The sequence below is a fragment of the Bufo gargarizans genome, chromosome 1, assembly GCF_014858855.1.
Source record: "Bufo gargarizans isolate SCDJY-AF-19 chromosome 1, ASM1485885v1, whole genome shotgun sequence".
NCBI lineage: Eukaryota > Metazoa > Chordata > Amphibia > Anura > Bufonidae > Bufo > Bufo gargarizans.
In genome coordinates this window covers 285,251,261-285,270,679 of record NC_058080.1, presented here as the reverse complement: position 1 = coordinate 285,270,679, position 19,419 = coordinate 285,251,261, and the positions used below count along the sequence as shown (strand labels likewise).

Genomic DNA, 19,419 nt, shown 5'->3' with positions numbered 1-19,419 from the left:
TTGCAAAAGGGTTAGAGTTGCACCGAACACACCCTGAACGCATCTGGAGCCAATCCGTCACGCACGTGTGAAAGAGGCCTAAGAAAGGTACGTGTGCAGAATTTTAAATACATTTATATCAGAAAATTATATGATTTCCTTTTATGTAAGTGACACAGTTTTAAAAGCAATAATTGACTAATAACACAGGGCATGTGAAAAAAATGACCTGACAAAGGTCATGACCAAAAATGCTGCGAGTAGTATTTTTTATCCAGCCGAAAGCCGGCATTTATGCCAGATAGAGTGAATTCCAGCAGTCTGTTTCTCCGATGGAACAGACTGCTGGAATTGAAAGTGCAGATGTAAACCCAGGCTAATCAAAAGTCCCTACATTCAAGTGACTGTATCTTTACACCTTTCTTTGTTACATAGTTATATAAATTGAAAAAAAGACACATGTCCATCAAGTTCAACCTTTCTTGGAGTAATTATACAGCATGAATTGTTAACCCCATGCTTTTTATTTTATTTTTTATAACAGTACTGAATCACCTAGAATTTGAATAACGTATGTTATCAGTTTAATAATTAGTTAATACATCTACACCAATACAGGGGTTGCACACATATTTTTAATTCCTCCCACCATTTGTGAAATTAGCTACATTTAACTGCCCCTCATGGATCTGTTTCACCTCCATGGGTCCTGGGAGGCTGTGGGTCTTCACAGCATTTCACATGTAAACTTCCTGCATGGATAGGGTCATGTGCTGCTTGGGGACATGTCAAAAATTGGCCAGTCAATGACTGCAATGGTGCACTTTGCCCTGCTTATAAAGGAAGTTAACATACGGGGATTGGAAGTGCCATTAAGACATGACCCACGAAGCTGGAACCGAGCGCCAAGCAGCATGTAAGTATAGTTCCCTTCACAGGTCTTGCTGGGTGGAGAGATGGAATTTAAAAACAAAATACTGGACAACCCCTTTAACATCTAAAATTGATATGATAAAATATTTAGTAAATGCTCAAGCAAGTTGGACCACAGAAATAAAGTAATAAAAGCTTAAAATTATAGCACTGTCCTATTGTGCGTTAATCTTTTGCATCAAGCACTTACCTTTCATTTTTGTTCTTCTCAAAGGAATCAGCAGAAACATGCTGTATTTTTTCTTGACTATTCTTGAGAAGAGCATCTTTCAGTGAAGGTGGGGGGAATGGAGGTGGAGATGGAGGAACAAACTGGTTTTCACTGAATGTCTCCAACTCTTGATCCTCAACAAACACTTCATCATCATCTTCCTCGTGTACAGCCACAGGCGAGGATGATTGGAGACAAGACTCAGATATACGAAGAGATATTTTTCCATGGTTTGTAGGGGTCTCTGTCTCTGATGAACTTGTACTCCACATTGTATTGTTTTTCCAACCAACGGAAGGACTATGCTCAATTACAGATGAATTGTTGGAGAGAGATAGGTTCCCTTCTTTTTCTAAATCCATGCATTTAATTTTATGAAGTGGTGGTCTCTGTGGTGGGGAAGACTTTGTTCTTAATTTCTCATTTTTGTTATTCATAAAATTACTGGAATGTGAACTTAAATCCATAGTTTTATTCTTATCATCGTCTGGAGACATATCCATATTTTTAGGAGGACATAAATCACCTTCAGGGGTAGCAAATTCATTTGAAGCATGACTGGAAGAAACTTGTGCAATTTTGCATGGATTTAGATTACTGGAAGAGTTTACAGTATTCAACCTTCCACTCTGTAGATGATTGTATAATCCAGAAGCTGGAGTGAGACTTTGGGCTCTGGTGTGTCTTTGAATCCCCATTTGTATAGTACGGGTTTGTTTATCTCCTCCGGAGCTAGTATGATGAGTGGAATAAGAACTGAATGCTGTCTCATGTGTTGCCTTTTCTGATGCATCTTCACTTTTTCCTTTAGAGGAACTAAAGAGTAAAATTATTACAATATGTATTTATTACACTAGTTTTCTATACATATGCATATAAAGGTTTAACGCTAGTGGAATGAGGACCATTGGAGCAGTATTCAGAATAAAAGTATATTATTAGTAGGTATTGTCTTGGGTAACAACTAAACAACAAGACCACTAAATGATGATGTCAACCAGGCCAAAAAGGCTAAATAGTGGCCCAGTCATGAAGTGGGGAGGGTGGGAACAGCATGAGAAGTCCACAGAGTGGCCCAATGACATAGTGTGGAGGTAGCAGCAGCATCAGGAGACCACAGAGTGGCACATTAACAGAGTGTGGAGTTGGAAGCAGCAACTTGAGGAGGTCACAGAGTGGCAAGGTGACATGGTGTTGAGGTAGCAGCAGCATCAGGAGACCACAGAGTGGCAAGGTGGCATAGTATGGAGGTGGCAGCAGCATCAAGAGACCACAGAGTGGCAAGGTGACATAGTGTGGAGGTGGCAGCAGAATCAGAAGACCACAGAGTGGCAAGGTGACATAGTGTGAAGGTAGCAGCAGCATCAGGGGACCACAGAGTGGCACAATGACAGAATGTAGGAGACCAAAGAGTGGCAAGGTGACAGGCTTGGACTGGCCCACAGGAGTACAGGGTAATCCCCAAGTGGGCCCTGAGCAAGGTGGGCCCCTAGTCTCCCACCCCCTGCACAAGTGGAACGTAACACATTAGATTTACTGGACTACATACACATATTCAATGTACAGCACCTCAACCAGCCTATGTTCATATAAAAAACTTGTTAGATTATTTATTACACTTGAATGTATCCATATGGTGGGCCCCCAAAATAAATTTTACTGGTGGGCCCTAGGTACTCCAGTCTGACACTGCAAAGTGACATAGTGTGAAGGTGGCAGCAGCATCAGGAGACCACAGAGTGGCACAGTGACATAGTGTGGAGGTGGCAGCAGCATGAGGAGACCACAGAGCGGCAAGGAGACACAGTGTGGAGGTGGTAGCAGCAGCAGCAGCATGAGGAGGCCACAGAGTGGCACGATGACATAGTGTTGAGGTAGCAGCAGCATCAGGAGACCACAAAGTGGCAAGGTGACATAATGTGGAGGTGGCAGCAACATGAGGAGAACACAGAGTGGCAAGGTGACATAATTCCCTGAAATGCATAGTTTTTTTACCCTGTATGATTTTTAATGGAATAAAGAGGATTCTTTAACACAAGACTGTCTTGACCGGGTTTCGTAGCTCCAAAGCAGGATTTTTATCTCTAACATGTGCAGCAGCCATTTTAGGAAAAAATGTGATTCGTTACCACAAAGCGTGAGGAAATTCGGATTCGGTGTGAATCAAATAATTCCTGAAATTCGGATCGAATTCCATTTCGTCAGCTTCAATTCGCTCATCTCTAATGACCAGCTTAAAGTGGATTTCTGTTAAAAATGTTTTTAAAATTCCTGCAGCATGGCACCTGAAACAGAAGAATTATACTTACCTGCTCCAATCCACTCCAGTGGTCTATAAGCAGTACATCAACACTGAAGCCAGTCAATGCTGGAATAGCTGCATGTGACCATGTCAATAGGCCAGCCTGATGTAAACAGTAGCAGGACCACAAGATGGAGAATGCAGATGCAGTGCAGAGAACCAGAGCGGCATGGAGCAGGTAAATATGAATCTTCTGTTTCAGGGGCCATGCTGCGTGAACTTTATGCTTTTTTTTTTATTAGAAAACATCTTTAAAGAAATGTTCTTGAATGAACCATTGAGTGCAATGATCCAATTTATACTTTGAGCAGATAATGCTTAAAATGACGTATGCAAAACCAAGAAACACAAAAGTGAAATTAGAAAGTGAAAAAAGAAAGTTGAACTTAGTCAAGTAAAGTATGCAAGTAGGTTGTTCCAAGTTCATACGAAAAAGGTGACTTGCATTTCCTATCAAAATATTCTTAGAAGAATTCTTTATTGACAGAACATTCATTTCATACATTGGAATACTATTGTCTGTAAATTTCACCATGTTTACTACAATGCAGTCCCATTATGGCAACTCACCGAAATCCTGTACCAGTTGTTGCATATGATGTGTTCTTGACAAACACCTCATGCTTTACACCAAAATCCTGAAATAAACGAAACAGCACATTTAGTTAATTGTGTAGTAATTAATTCTGAATAAAGTTTTTATCATTTGTTCAATTTATTCACTTTGTAGCTGACATTTCAAATAAATAAAATACTGACACACCCCTTTACTCTTAGCGTGTAGACAACAAAAATATACAATTATACAATGCGTGGACTCTAGACTTAGGTTGTATTATACTGCCTGATGTTCTGGCAGTGCAAGCACCGATGGATGATAACACATCCATCAGCGCTCATTTACACGGGCCTGATTACATAGATCAATGTGACCGAGGTCATTCCTCCCTCATTCAGTTCTATTGATTATCACCGACACATTCCTGATTACACAAGAAGATGCATGAATGAACATTCGCTGATCACTAGTAACACTTCAAGATGACGTGTTTGCCAAATGGCAGGCAACATTGACTCCAATAATGAATTTGTGGGCACTACATGCAATAAATCTCAGTTCTGAGTACCTGAATACAACAGAATTAAGTTACGTATAGTGTTGAGCTTGAATATTCGAATAACTAATTTTTTTAGCGAATATCGCAACTTCGAGAATTCGAATTATAGTGCTATATATTAGCTATATCGAATATTCGTAATTTTTTTACATCTGAAAACATGATTCCTCACTGCTTCTTGCTTGTGGGCCAATGAGTCATTGGCCCACAAGCAACTTAAGCAGGGAGGAGTCATGACTTCAGATGGAAAAACGAATATATAGCACTATAGCAAATATATTCGTTATTTAGAATATTCGTCTTTTCCCCCCCCCAATCTGTACAGTTGTTCGCATACTCCTCCCAGACAAGCGTCCCTGTTACCATGGGAATGCCTGTGGTTTATAATATACTATCGGATCAGAGTTTTCCCTGAGATCGTGAAAACTCAGATCCGATGGTATATTCTAACCCACAGGCATTCCCATGGTGACGTGGACGCTTGTCGGGGAGGAGTATGCCGAACAACTGAGAGGCTACAGCTGTGATGTCAGTAGACAATGTACGATCTCAGCCAGGATCTGAGAGTTTTTTCTTGGCTTGTATATTGGAGGAATACGATGTAAACAGATCTTTAGACAGAATACAGCTAATTTTTACAGTGGACAGAAGGCAATTGTTAGATACCGTAGATTTATACCGGTAATTATTTCACAGAAAGAGGTTTTACAGACAGGAGTCAGTGTTTCATATTGTGCAACTTATTCAGGCTGCCTGGGGAGGCTGGTTTTGACAGCCATTAGTCATACTGCTTGTACTAGTGTGCAGTATTTAAAGGTATACTATTCAATTTATTTTTAATGTGACTCAGCCCAATCTTCGTCACATTATTCAAAATCACAGACAGTCAGGCTGCATCATGATGTTTTGCAACCTTGGTGTTATTTAAAGTAGCAGCATTTAAAGTTATACAACATCATTTATTATCAGTATGAATCAGAATAATCTTGATCACGTAATTCACTATCAAAGCAAATATTTCACAGTATTAATCCTGGTGATGATAGTGTGTCGCCTGCCATATTGGTGTGTGTCTCAGTTACTGACAGTATATTGTAAGGGAATTTGTCCAATTGATCTTTTTTCATTAAAAAAATATATTTTAAAGTTTATTACCTGACCTGATATATTGGTGGGCATCATAGCTATGAACTGTGTATTCTATTACACTCTTTCACCACTACTAATGCACATCTCCTGCCTTGTTCATTATGTTCTTTACTGCTCTTCTGCTGCTTTGAATTCTACTCTGTACAGTATAACAACTTGAAACTGTTCCCAAAAAAGGGATAATTTTTGACAGCTTTAGTAAAAGCCATTGTGTCTTCACTTTTTAGGACAGTATATATTTTCTTTATAATAACAGCAAGCTTGTTTCTACTTGTTAAAAATGGATAATTTTTAGACTGCTTGTTAGAAACAAGCCATTGCTTCTTCCAGTAACACTGTGTACATAAACACTATAAATATCTACCCCCAAAAAGGAATCATTTTTAGACTGCTTGTTAAAAAGCCATTGCTTCTTCTGATACCACCATGTACGCATAAGCACAGGAAGGCAAGTGGCCCAAAAAGGGATATATATGGCAATGCAGTGTGCTGTAACCACCGGCTACCATCCATTTACCCATAGCCATATATGTTGCCTTCACTCTGACATTACTAATGCTGTCTTCATGTTAAACAGCTTGACACCTCTCAGTGTAATACATGACTTTTCAGGGCAGTTGGGACACTTTAATAGAATCAGAACTAAAATGAATTTCAGGAAATTCACTGATCTCTACATATTCACTTGTCCTTCAATAAAATTGGCAGGCTAACCCTTTACTCATTAGTTCATATCCTGATCTTGTTGAAGTCAGTGAGTTTGGCCAACTTGCTACTTTCACACTGGCGTTCGGGACTCTGCTTGCGAGTTCCGTTTGAAGGCTCTCACAAGCGGCCCCGAACGCATCCGTACAGCCTTAATGCATTCTGAGTGGATGCTGATCTGCTCAGAATGCAGCAGTCTGGCACCGTTTGTCCACCTGGCCGTGCGGAGGTAAACGGATCCGTCCAGACTTACAATGTAAGTCAATGGGGACGGATCCGTTTGAAGTTGACACAATATGGTGCAATTTCAAACGGATCCGTCCCCGATTGACTTTCAATGTAAAGTCTGGACGGATCCGTCTGAGCAACTTTCACACTTAGAATTGTTTCTAAACTATAAAGCAGACGTCTGCATTATAGGAGCGGATCCATCTGTGCAGACACCAGACGGATCCGCTCTGAACGCAAGTGTGAAAGTAGCTTTAAACCTAATGTGTGTTAGGGTACTTTCACACTAGCGTTTTTCTTTTCCGGCAATGAGTTTTGTCATAGGGGCTCAATACCGGAAAAGAACTGATCAGTTTTATCCTAATGCATTCTGAATGGAGAGAAATCCGTTCAGGATGCATCAGGATGTCATCAGTTTAGTCACTGAATGGCGTTTTGGACGGAGGAAATACAGCAGCATGCTGCGGTTTTATCTCCGTCCAAAATTCCAGATCAGTTGCCGGAATGCCAGATCCAGCATTAATGTACATTGAAATGTATTAGTGCCTGATCCGGCATTAAAAATTCCGGAATGCTTGATCCGTCCTTACCATGTGCAGACCCGTAAAGATTTGAAGAAAATATATAACAGATCCATTTCTCCGGATGACATCCAGAGAGACGGATCCGTTCTTGCAATACATTTGTAAGACGGATCCGCATCCAGATCAGTCTACAAATGCTGTCTGCTTGCATGCAGATTGCCGGATCTGGCAGGCAGTTCCTGCGACGGAACTGCTTGCCGGATCACTCTGCTGCAAGTGTGAAAGTAGCCTTACCAGCTTTAGTGTTAGTTTAAAAGGTGCATTGCAGAAATGTTGCATACAGCAGTTTACAACAGCTGAATATTTGCAGGTGTAATGTTTATCTACAAAGATTTATAGCTTTTTGCATATGTGCCTCCCTCTTGCCTGACTCTTTAATCGTGTCATTCAGCAAGTATGCTCCATATTAGGGGATTCCCAGCAACGCTCTGTGCAATCTCAGCAGTGCAGTGATCTCATCAGAGAAAAGTGCATCAACCAATAATTCAGTATGGGTTTGACTGTATACTGTGTTCCTTCATTTACTTAATGGGAATCTGTCACCAACCACCTGGTACAGCGCTCCTATACACAATATCTCCGGCGCTCCCATAGAGAATGAATGGAGCCGCAGTGCACATGCACAAATGGGACCCTTGTTCTTGTGATCAGTGGGGGTCCCAGTCGTCAGACCCACAGCGATCAGGTAGTCATCCCCTATCCTGTGGATAGCAGATATGCCCAAAATTTGGCACAACCCCTTCAAACGCTCATAAGATGGAAAGAAGACAGCGGCACTCAATGTCTTCACAATATGCAGAGTTCTATTCACCAACAGTGCAACGTTTTGACTCCTAAGAAAGACTCTTAGGAGTCAAAATGGTGAACGGTTTGGGAATAAAACTCTGCATATTGTGAAGACATTGAGTGCTGCGGTCTTCTCTCCATCTTATGATCTCTTGGAACTCGACGGGCTAGGCTTCAACACTGGGGGCACCTCCATGGATTGGATCTAGTAAAAGTTAATTTTTAAAGAGGACCTTTCACTCGTATACAAACTAAAAACTAACTATACCTGTGGGCATAGCGGCGCCCAGGGGCCCCCCTGCACTTACTAGTATGCCTGGGCGCCGCTCCGTTCGCCCGGTATAGGCTCCGGTGTCTCAGCTCCGTCTGTTGTATTGGACTGATTTTTTGTAGGAGGTGTGTCCCTTGCTGCAGCACTGGCCAATCGCAGCGCACAGCTCATAGCCAGTCTATGAGCTGTGCGCTGCGATTGGCCAGCACTGCAGCAAGGGACACACCTCCTACAAAAAATCAGTCCAATACAACAGACGGAGCTGAGACACCGGAGCCTATACCGGGCGAACGGAGCGGCGCCCAGGCATACTAGTAAATGCAGGGGGGCCCCTGGGCGCCGCTCTGCCCACAGATAGAGTTAGGTTTTTAGCTTGTATACGAGTGAAAGGTCCTCTTTAAGTAGTGCGGTCTCTCTCTTTTGAACTATTTCTATTTCCACCTACCCCTGTGTTCTCTTGATTAACCACCTGGAATGGCTCTGATATCTCCGCAGGAAACCGTCTGCTCCCCGCGTCACCATTCAGCTCAGTTGTTGGCGCTTCCCAGCAACAGCACAATGTACTGTCACACATTGTGCTGCTGGTCTGTGTAGGAGGAGCGGGGCAGGCCAGGATTCAGCTTCTGCTCCTCCTACACAGCAGTGCGATGTGTGACAGCATCCTGCTGCTGTGGGGAGCTGTGATCATCAGAGGAACTAGGTGAGTATTTACTGTGTTTACTGTGAAGGGGGCACATGTCTGGGCATAACTCCTGTGAGGGGGCACACCTCGGAATAACTACTGTAAAATGGGCACATAGCTGGGCATAACTACTGTGAAGGAGCATATATTTTGGCATAACTGCTGTGAGGGGGCACATATCTGGGCATAACTACTAGGAGCGGGCACATCTGGGCATAATTGCTGTGAAGAGGCACATCTGGACATAGCAATTGTGAACGGGGCACATATATAGGCATAACTACTGTGAAGGGAGCACATATCTGGCCATAACTACTGTCAAGGCGACACAGTTTTCGCATTGGGTGCGCAATGTGGGCATTACTACTGTGAAGAGGGACATATGGGCATAACTACTCTGAGGGCCACAATGTGGGCATTACTACTGTGAGCATAACGACTGGGAAGGGGGCACAGTGTGGGCATTCCTACTGTTTGCTGGCACAAAGGGGGAATAATTACTATGTGGGGGCATTAAGGGGACTGGGTGTGTATAGTTATGCTTTTGGTGGCGTGGAGGTGGAGAGGCAGGGTCCAGTATGAAAAAATTGTCGTACATATTGTCCCTCCTTGGGATTTTGTAAAGTTGGAAGGTATGGCAACCACGTAAACCCAGCTGTGAGCATCATGCCTCTTTTGCTATGTACACCATAAAAATGTAATGTATAGTAGCAAACTAAATTCAATAGTCATAGTTAATTAGGAGGCTACACAAGTTTCATCTGACCTCTATCTATGCTGATAAATGAAGGTTGATTAACGCAGCCGGCATACGTTTATTAAAGCGAACAGAAATCAGAAAGACTTCAATCTGCTGAGAAATTAAGTTGCTAGCAATTACACTGGAAAAAGATTACGTTTTTTTTTCACTGAGCCAAAAAACATCAAAAAGGCCAAGAGGAAGTTTCCTTCTGTGTAAATAACTCTAATTATAATCTATTCCAAACTGACAAGCAATGGCAGTGTCTCAGGAGAGAAAGATGGGGGAGTGCCCACCACAGGCACATAAGAGACGTGGGACATTACTCTTTCTAATTTGATAATAACATAAAAGTGCTGTAGACAGTAATTCTGTTCCACTTGGGGATCTGAGGAAAAGTAGTAATATCAGTCTACTTCACACCGGATCAGCAAGATTTCTCTAATGATGGGTCTGCTGAAAGTCTGATGCCTATGATAGATAGACACAAGGCTGGCTTAGGCCTTTGGCTGGTTTAGGCGACCAGCAATGTGAGCATGTGCAAGTGAATGGCGGGGGACAGGAAGCCTATGGCGGTCTGATCCCCCATTATTTTGCTAGAAACTGTCACTATGTTAACAGCGTCGGCTGGTTCCCCCTTTTCATTTGGCCCCCCACTCTATGGCACTGGTGAGAATATCTGCATGCTCAGATAAGGTGCTTGGTTTTCTTATCCAGCTTTGGGGCTTTTTTAACAGACTCCTGCAGTGTGCTCTGGGTGGACGGAGTCATGTGCGCCACTGCAGCCAATGACTGGTCTCAGTGGTAATGTGTCCTCAAGTAGCATTTCGCACCTGGTAACATGTAACTGCTGAGGCCAGTCACTGATTGCATTGGCGCATGTGCCTCCTTCCATTTGGAATGAAGATAGCTCAAGGGAGCCTGGGAGCTGGAACAGAGTGCTGGGTAGCAGGTGAGTATGAGTTTGTCAACAGATGCAACATGCTGTAGGGGTCTGTTAAAAAGTCCCAAAGCCTAACAACCCCGTTAGGCTACATTCACAGGAACGTGTGATGGCTGTGCCTGTGTTGTGGACCGCAAATCACATGTCCGCAAAACACGGTAATGGCTGTGTGCACCCTACATCGCAATGCGGCCCCATTGACTTCAATGGGTCCGTGATCCACAAGATGCAGTGAGACATAGGAAGGGCTTACATTGGCTTCTGGGTCTGTACTTCTTTACCACAAAAGATAGGACGTGTCCTATCTTTCACCACATCTTGCAGATTGTGGACCCATTGATCTCAATAGGTCCGTACCGTGATATGGAGTTCACACGGTCAGTGCCCATGTTTTGCGGTCAGTCCGCAACACAGGCACGGCAGCACCGTGGTTGTGTGAATGCGGCCTTATGGTCATGAATCCCTTACTAACCACTAGAGCTTGATACACTTTGGAATATCTGATATACTAGGGCAGGGATCAGCAACCTCCGGTACTCCAGCTGTTCTGAAACTATAACTGCCAGAATGTTCCATTCACTTCTATGTGAGTTAGAAGAACGACCGAGCATGTTACATGTTGGGAGTTGTAGTTTTACAGCATCTGATTCCTGTACTAGGGATACGCCACATAGGGCAATTGATGGCATAATTTTGTTATTAGAATATGTTTTTTTTAACAGGAGAAAATAACTTAGTACAGACTGTAATAACTGCAGAAAGTTGAAATATTTCCTAAAATGAAGCGTTATATATTATATCATTCAAGAGGAGGAAAACAATTATTATGTGAGCTACAAGGAGACCAAAAAAGGTCAGCAAGTCCTCAGTGGAAGGCTGTGGGCTTGGGAACCGAATCTCAGTTTTGCTTTGACCTAGTTAAAAGACATTTTTGTCTATAACCCGTGGAGCAGACGCAATTAAGGACACGGACATTCTAATCCCACATGTTTAGCTGCATTCCCACATACTTCCTAAGCTCCAGCTCACAGTATGTGCGTATTCGCCAGTGGTTAAAGCATTGAAAGCATGCACACAGGACGTTACATGCCAATAGCACTGTCATACAGTTAGAGATGTTTATTTTAGATAGGCTGATAGGTATCATGCACATGTGCATATGTGTGCTTTGCTATATATATAATATAATACTATTTTACAATTAATAAAATAGTTAAATGGGAATATTTATCAAAACTGATGTAAAGTAATATTGGCTGATTGGTTGCTGTAGGAAACTAAGTTTCCCATAAAGTATATTTCCTATAGTTGTTATTTTGTATGGTTAAATTATTATATTTTATTCATCATATTACCATATTACCATAGGCCTTTTTGGAAGCCTTAAGGGGGTAAGTTTAAATCCCTTACAAACAGGGTGCATGTGGGCTGTCATGTGGGTCTTCCTAGTTAAATGTACAATCACCTTCCCCTTAAAAAGCTTTTCAAGAAGACACAGAAGGCACATGACTATGGAAGTAACAATGTACAAAAATGGATATTGAGATAAAGGCAGAAAAGAGAAGACAGGAAGTAATAATCTATAATTTTATACAGCTAAAAGCTGGGTCACCAAGAACAGTTCTCCAGAACCTTCAAATTGGCTTACTATGGTTGATGTTTCTGTTCGCAAGTACAGTAGGAAGGGCACAAATGCCTGTTCTAACAAGTGGAATGTTGTGAACACATCTTGAGACCTGCTTAAGAGCCACTAGCAAAGAACAGCTCTTGAGAACCATCCCGTTCATGTATTACATGGTTGGTTGAGTATGTAATGCTAAGTTTCCTGCAGTGAAGGCCACAAAGTAAAACGTATGGCTTTCCTCAGCTGATCAGTGGGGTTGGCTGCAGCAAAACTACATCAAGCAGCTGATCACAGGCCTGGGTTTATTATAAAATTGAGGTTTTCCAATGAGACATCCCCTTTAATCTGTCAGTACACTTCAGGATTTGAGAAAGTAACTATGACTGACAGATTCTGCTTGTCTTCTTTTGGGAATCTACACTTGGTTTTAGCACCAAAACTGCACCAGAAAACCTAATCGGGCATCCTTAAAGGGGTTATCCCACTAAGGTTATCCCACTAAGCGTTTTCATACTTACCTGCTGCCACCGCGAGTTCACTTCCTGGATTCTGGCTGGGGGCGGGCTTCATCTTGATTGAAGTCTTCTCCCGGCCGTGCCGCGCGCTGGACTGAAAGCTCTGTACTATTCTGGCCGGGAAGAAGTCACCGTCGCGCATGCGCGGCAGCGTGCGCGTTCAGAACAGCGAGCGGACCGGCCGGGAGAAAAGAAGGAGTCTTCTGGGCAAGCGCGACCTTCCGGCTTTTGGAGAAGAGCGGAGGTCGTAACCAGGGGAGACCGAGTCACAACAATCAGGTAAGTGGGGATGAATTTTATCCTAATCGGTGGGGATTTGTTAATAAAGTATATTTACAAAAATGATCACTGTCAAATCATTAACAGATTTAACAGTGATCATTATGATGGGATAACCCCTTTAAGTTTAAGAGTCATGTATTCTCTACGCCACTCTACTTCCAATTAATTGATTCATCTTGTTAGCCAGACTTCACCCATATGGGGATGTCTCCACAGGTGGAGAAGCAGCTACTTATAATTGACAGGGCCAAGCATCCTATCCAGTCCTGCGAATCTCCTGCCTGTTCTATTGCAAAAGCTAAAATTTGGCTCGGAAGCAGCTACACTTCTGGCGTAGCGACGTGTGCGCAGTAGCTGCTCCTGTAGCTGAATTTGAGCTTCGACTGTGGCATGGGCAGGTGACTAATAGGGCTAGGTAAGATGTCTAGCCCTGTCAATTATATGCCAGGTGGGAGCTTCCCCACCTGTGGGGACAGCCCTCCTGGGTGAAGTCTGGCTAACGAGACAAATTGATTTGTACATCTCTACGCTGTACCTTTATACATGCCTGTTGCATGAACATTAGAACAGGTTTAAGGCTTGCATACACATTAGGGTGAGTTCACATCTACGTTGGATGCTCTATTCAGGGCCTCAATTGCAGATTCCGTTGAAAACATTGGACGAAAAAGTCCTGGATGGAGGACTTTTTTGTCAGGTAAAAAAACAGGATTCTGAACAGAAACTGAACAGACTCCATTATACGTTTGGGTCAATTATGTACTAACGGAGAAGAACAGAAAAATCTTACCAGTGATATGAACCCGGCCTTCGATGAATGTCAGATAAAACTACTGATTTCAGCGGGCCATCTAACATGTATAGGGCTGTCCATACTCTGCCTGGATGTCAGATGTAGGTGGAACGAAAGATCTGGCATGTTGGAGTTCAACATCCTCTATCCTTTATTGTTATGTGAGATAAGCCTCCATCAGAAGGTGTCTGGCTGTGGCTTAACCCCCTCTGACTATTGAGGACACATGCATGCTTGACTGAGATCAGCATGCATGTGTTTGTGGAGGGAAAGGAGGCTGGCATGAATTGTTGTGGACTGAATGAGCATTTGTCCAGCATCTGTTCTTTGGCCACCTTTACTTCTAGGCCATACCAGTGCCGCTGTATGGCACTATTAATTAATGTGATGCAAAAATGCAGGATGGCTGCACAAACAACCAAGTGTTCTTCTTTTGAATTCAGTATACAGGGACACATACAGAGGAACAGGGTTAAGATCTTACATTGTATTAGATGTCATTTATGAGCATCAAGATGAGTTATCATATATATATATATATATATATATATATATATATAAAAGTCAAAAGACAATAACAAATACTATCAAAAACATTCCACTGAAAAAATATGGATTTTCAATGTTAAGTGGGTTGATTTCTGAATAGTGAATGCACTGCAGTGATGTTATAATGATAGCATTCCTATGTGAAACCAAGTGCATGGAATATAAATGAGTACTAGGCCCTTATTGAATAAAGAGAGACCTGTATATTGAGGATGGGCAGCGCTAGTAAAAGAGACTTTTACGTGATGAATTCTTTCCTCCAGAATGCCATCTATTCAGATATGGAATCTCCAGAGAGACAACAGCACAAAGTGAAGGGGAGCTTGTCTCTCTGCTTGGGTCAAAGAGTCAGTCAGAGCCTTCATCGACAATGAGTGAAGCTACAATAGGCAGAACTGTACCATGCAAGTTACTGAGACACAAATCCAGAAATCATTTTGCCTGATACAACCTTATATACTTTGAACACTGACCTACTATACTAATAATACATTTTTGTCACTTCGTATAGAAGAATCTACGTATTGAATGTACCTGTTCTACCTTATATAGGGAATAGTAAATAAAAAATCTAAAATTCCAGACAAAGGGCCTTCACAAGATAGGAGAAGCATCTCTATGTATAAATCAGAACAGAAGTAGGAGTAAGGGAAAAATAACTTTCCTAATTCATGACATAGAAATACAGAATGGCACTGATTTGCAAGGGAGATAAGACAGTACAAAATACAATATGATAATATGGTGCTAATTGTGAGAGGTGCAAATTTTACACACACACACACACACATATATATATATACTATATATAGTTACAGATATATATATATATATATTATATATATACACACACAGCATATATGCACTAAAACTCACTCAATAAAGCAGCTTATAAATCATATAGAGTGCATGAGCCTCACTTACCTGGCTTCTTTTTTCACCAGCAGGAGAGGATCTTGATCTCACATGTAGAGAAGCAGGCTGAGGCAAATTTTCAACCAGATCTTCAGCTGTTTGCTGTCTTGAAAGCTTTAAAAATTCTGTTGGTTTTGAAGATGTCACTTCTCTAGGAAGGTTTGTTGGGATGCCTTTCAGCTCATTTTTGGATCTACTTTCAAGCCGAAGTCGTTGCTGGACAAAAGAATTGGTACGACCTCTAGTCTCTGGATAATCGCTCTTCTTCTCCAAGCTTACTAAGTCAAACAATCCTGTCAGACCAGTGGGCAGAGTTGAGGATATGCGCCCTGTTTGCAAAAGGTTATCCCTTGAATCCCTACTGCGAAATATGTTATGGTCCTGAAGGGAATTCATGCTAGATGTAGAGGAGATGCTCTGATTATCGATTAAACTCCCTGAAAAGTAGGTACTTTGGGACCTTTCCTTTAAAAATCCAGGTTCCTGGGATGAAGGCCTCCGACCAGTTTTACGCTCTATATAGTCTGCAAGGGCATTTTGCTGAAGTTGCTTAAGCTCTGGTCTAGACAAGTTAACAGTGGAACAGGTTTTACCATCCCTCTCAAACATTCTACGTCTGTCTGCCACTGATTGTTCCAAGAAACTGATGTTTTGCCCCCTTTTTTGAATGCTTGTGGATGATAAGTCATTGTCGGACGCCCCAACCTCATTCATCTTTTCTGGCTCTGAATAGGAACGTTTTTTCTGCTCAGTTGTCAAACGCCTTCTTGCACCAATTCGAGTCACTTGATGTGATACACCTGTACCTTCTTGACTTTGAGAATCTTGATTCTTCACAAAGTTGTCAGAGGGTGTAATATTGTGTCTTTCTTTTGGTGCATGCGGAGACACAGGAGACCTACTATATACAATAGCTGATTTAGGTCTCTGCACACTTCTCTCTTGCTTCTTGTATTGTGGTGGACTAATTTCTAAATCTTTTCTCCTGTAAGATGTTGCTTCTAGGACTTTGGACTGTACATCTTTGATATTGTTCCTGTAAGCTCTGTTAAAACCAAGAGTGTCCTGTGAAGTACTCTGCCAATGGTCTTCTTTATTTGGCATTGTTTGAGAATCAACTGTTCTTTTATCACTGTCTGGCAAAGTTTGCAAAACACACTGCTCATTATTGGTCTCCTGCATTTTGTCTGCTTTACTCTCTTGAGTTTTTTTCTGAGCATCTCCTAATTTTACACTTTCAGTTCTTTTTAACAGCTGTGTTCCAGTAATCTTATCATTAGGTTGAGAACTTGAAGGTCTTTGGGATTCTACTCCTAGAATATGATCCTGTGAATTAAATATATTCCTTATGTCATCAATGCTGTTTACAGATGCTCTGTTGCTTGTTCCTCTTGGGCATTGAGCAGATGAAGCAAGGGATTTTTGACTTTCATGTTCTCGTTGTTCAATTTTGCTGATTTTTTCTAGAACTGAAGTTCGTTGTTTAGCATCTGTCTTTCCATATATTGGGTTACTGACACTTTGATTGCTACCTGAATGTAATCTCCTTCTGGTATAGTCAACAGAATTATTTTGAGAAGCTGGTGAAGGCTCATCAGGTTGCTGGAAGCTGATATAAGAAATCTTTGAGCTGTCAATACCTTCAACATGCTTTGTAAAAGTTGCGCTGTCTAATTTGCTTTTATAGCTGGATATAAGTGGAGACTGTCTTTCAACCGGTGTATTATTAATTGAAGATCCAGTACTGTATAAGTGCCCACAGTCATTATCTTTATTTACATCAGTGCTGTTATTAGTTCTGCATGGTTCCCAATCCCAACTTGTAGCACCAAAGAACATCTGTGCCTGATTTTGGCTGTTGCTCCACTCGTACTGAAATCCAGGCCCAGAATGTCTCTTTTTTTCAATATTACTAAGTTCCTTTGCGTTTTTTCTACAATCAGTTTTTAGGTGGTGGTCATTTTTACTGGATGACTGATTTAATCTGGAAGATGACATTTTATTTTTATTGCTTTGTGAAGAACCAGTTTGATGCTTAGAATTAACTGAGAAGTGGAGTTTGTATTGAGCAAAATCTGTATGCTCATCTTCTACTTTTTTATCAGCTCTATTGGACTGGTCTGATGACAAAGTAGAACTGTGGGAGACATTTGGACTACTTTTTACATTGCTTTCAGAATGGAAATAAGAAACACATTTACCTCCAGATGATGCCCCTTCTTTGGCCAGTGCTGGGTAAAGTATTGCATTATTATTCTTAAGTGGCTGTGGAGCATGTGCAAAATGTGGTTCTGGAGATGGAACAGGATATATTCCTGCAGGAAGCATGGGTTGTCCTGGCTGTGGAATCTGTGAATAAATTTGCTTAGGTTTCATTAGAGGGCTACATTCTGGGCTCTTTTCCATCACAGTATGCAACTGTCCTTCCCCATACATTGATTTCTGCTGTAGACTTGTGCTGCATGCCATAGGCGATCCTGGTCCTTTGGAATGTGTTCGAAAAGATTTCTGTTGGTCCATGCTGGACCAAGAACTTGGCCTTTCATGATGCTTTGTTACTGCATAACTGTCACTCCGAGTAGGTGGCATAGGAGGACCCTTTTCAGTTATATCACTCTCAGACATAAATCTGTTGTGATCTAATCTACTAACAGGACCGACACTGTTCCTCGAGCATCCACCTGAAAATCTAGCTCGATGTTTTACGAGTGATGAGTTGACCTCATACTCTTCTGACACTCCACGTTGAGAATCATAAACTGTCTTGATATACCTTATGTCTGCATGCTTTATTCCATCCTGCAGGTTTCCTCGTGAAAGCATACTTTCCATAGAATAGGATCTATCCTTGCAGAACGTAATGGGCTGGTATTCAGGAATACTGGAGTTAGTGGAAAACGAGCTGTAGGCAGAGTCTCTTTTGTTGTGCAGATGATTAAGTTGATCTATGGAGTTTGTAGACTTTGCTGGAGAGAGATGACAAGGATGGTATGCAGTTGATGTGTGCTCCAGGCTTTCCATGCTACCCCTTGAGCTGTACTGGTCAGGGCTTCGTCTTAAATATCCATGTTCGTAGCTGGAGAGATCACTTGCAGATGAACTGAAGGAAAAAAGAACACAGGGTAAAATCTTACTGTTTGCAAGAAACATTCGAATGAGCTTATAAATAAACTTTGCAGATGAAATGTTTAGGTTATGGGAGGAACGGAAGAGAAACCATATTTGGCCCTTGCTCTGTTCACTGCCAGCTGTCATTCCTGCATATTATAAGTAATTGCTTGTGGCTGCTGTGCTTATTCTTCTAATCACGCAGTGCTGTCCGGATTACACAGATACACATAGGCATAGTCTGAACCTTTCACATTTCATATACAACCCGTTTATTGATAGAAACTCAAACCTGTCACAAACTTTATAGAACTAGAACAGGACAGTGCGAACATGTACGACTTCAAGTAAAGAATACACTGTATGTGTTTTACTTCTTCTCTTTTTATGGAATTGATGTTCTCGCTGGCAATCTTCCTGGAAACTAGAAGCATTAGAGACATTTGTTTGCTATGAGAAACCTAAACAGACCAAGCGAAAAGGCAAGAAGAAAAAACACTCAGGCGTTTAGAGATGACTGTTAAAATGCCATGCAGGGTTCAAAAAGTAAAGGGATAACCTTTACAAGTGAGCTGAAAGATTTTTTTAGAAAGACAAAACATTATATAATAAATAAATAAAATGATTTCAACTTTTTGCTCCAACTTATCTGGACCTAATGTCCCAATGTAAAATACATCCAAAAGGAAAACTGCCTCTATATCACACAAAATGAATACTTTAAAGGCTATGTACACCTTTGGGGGCCTTTTTTTTTATTATTGCATTGTACTAATTTTTTGCTAAAAGTAATTTTTTTAATGCGTCTTAATTACAGATATGGAACCCTTTTTCTGTACAGGGCTGAGATGCTCTAATAGAGAGATCTGCATTTTCTCTCTGCTCCGTCAGCCAGCTTCTGACGGGCTCCTTATCTCTGCTCTATGACATTATAAACACTCATTATGACTCAGTTCTCTTCTTACTGATAATAATATGGCTTAAAAAAGTGTTTATGACCTCT

At 41.6% G+C, this 19,419-nt stretch overlaps 1 protein-coding gene across 5 annotated transcripts in view; it reads right to left on the bottom strand.

Annotated features, from left to right (window-relative positions):
• Positions 1-19,419, bottom strand: part of SHROOM3 (shroom family member 3) — a 433,756-nt gene that overhangs the window by 28,288 nt on the left and 386,049 nt on the right. For all 5 annotated transcript variants that reach the window (XM_044304349.1, XM_044304356.1, XM_044304381.1 and 2 more), the window contains 3 exons: positions 15,318-18,408; positions 3,996-4,063; positions 1,103-1,939 (listed from right to left, as the gene is read on the bottom strand). In XM_044304349.1, coding sequence (XP_044160284.1) covers positions 1,103-1,939; positions 3,996-4,063; positions 15,318-18,408 — 3,996 coding nt within the window. The remainder of the gene's footprint in view (positions 1-1,102; positions 1,940-3,995; positions 4,064-15,317; positions 18,409-19,419) is intronic.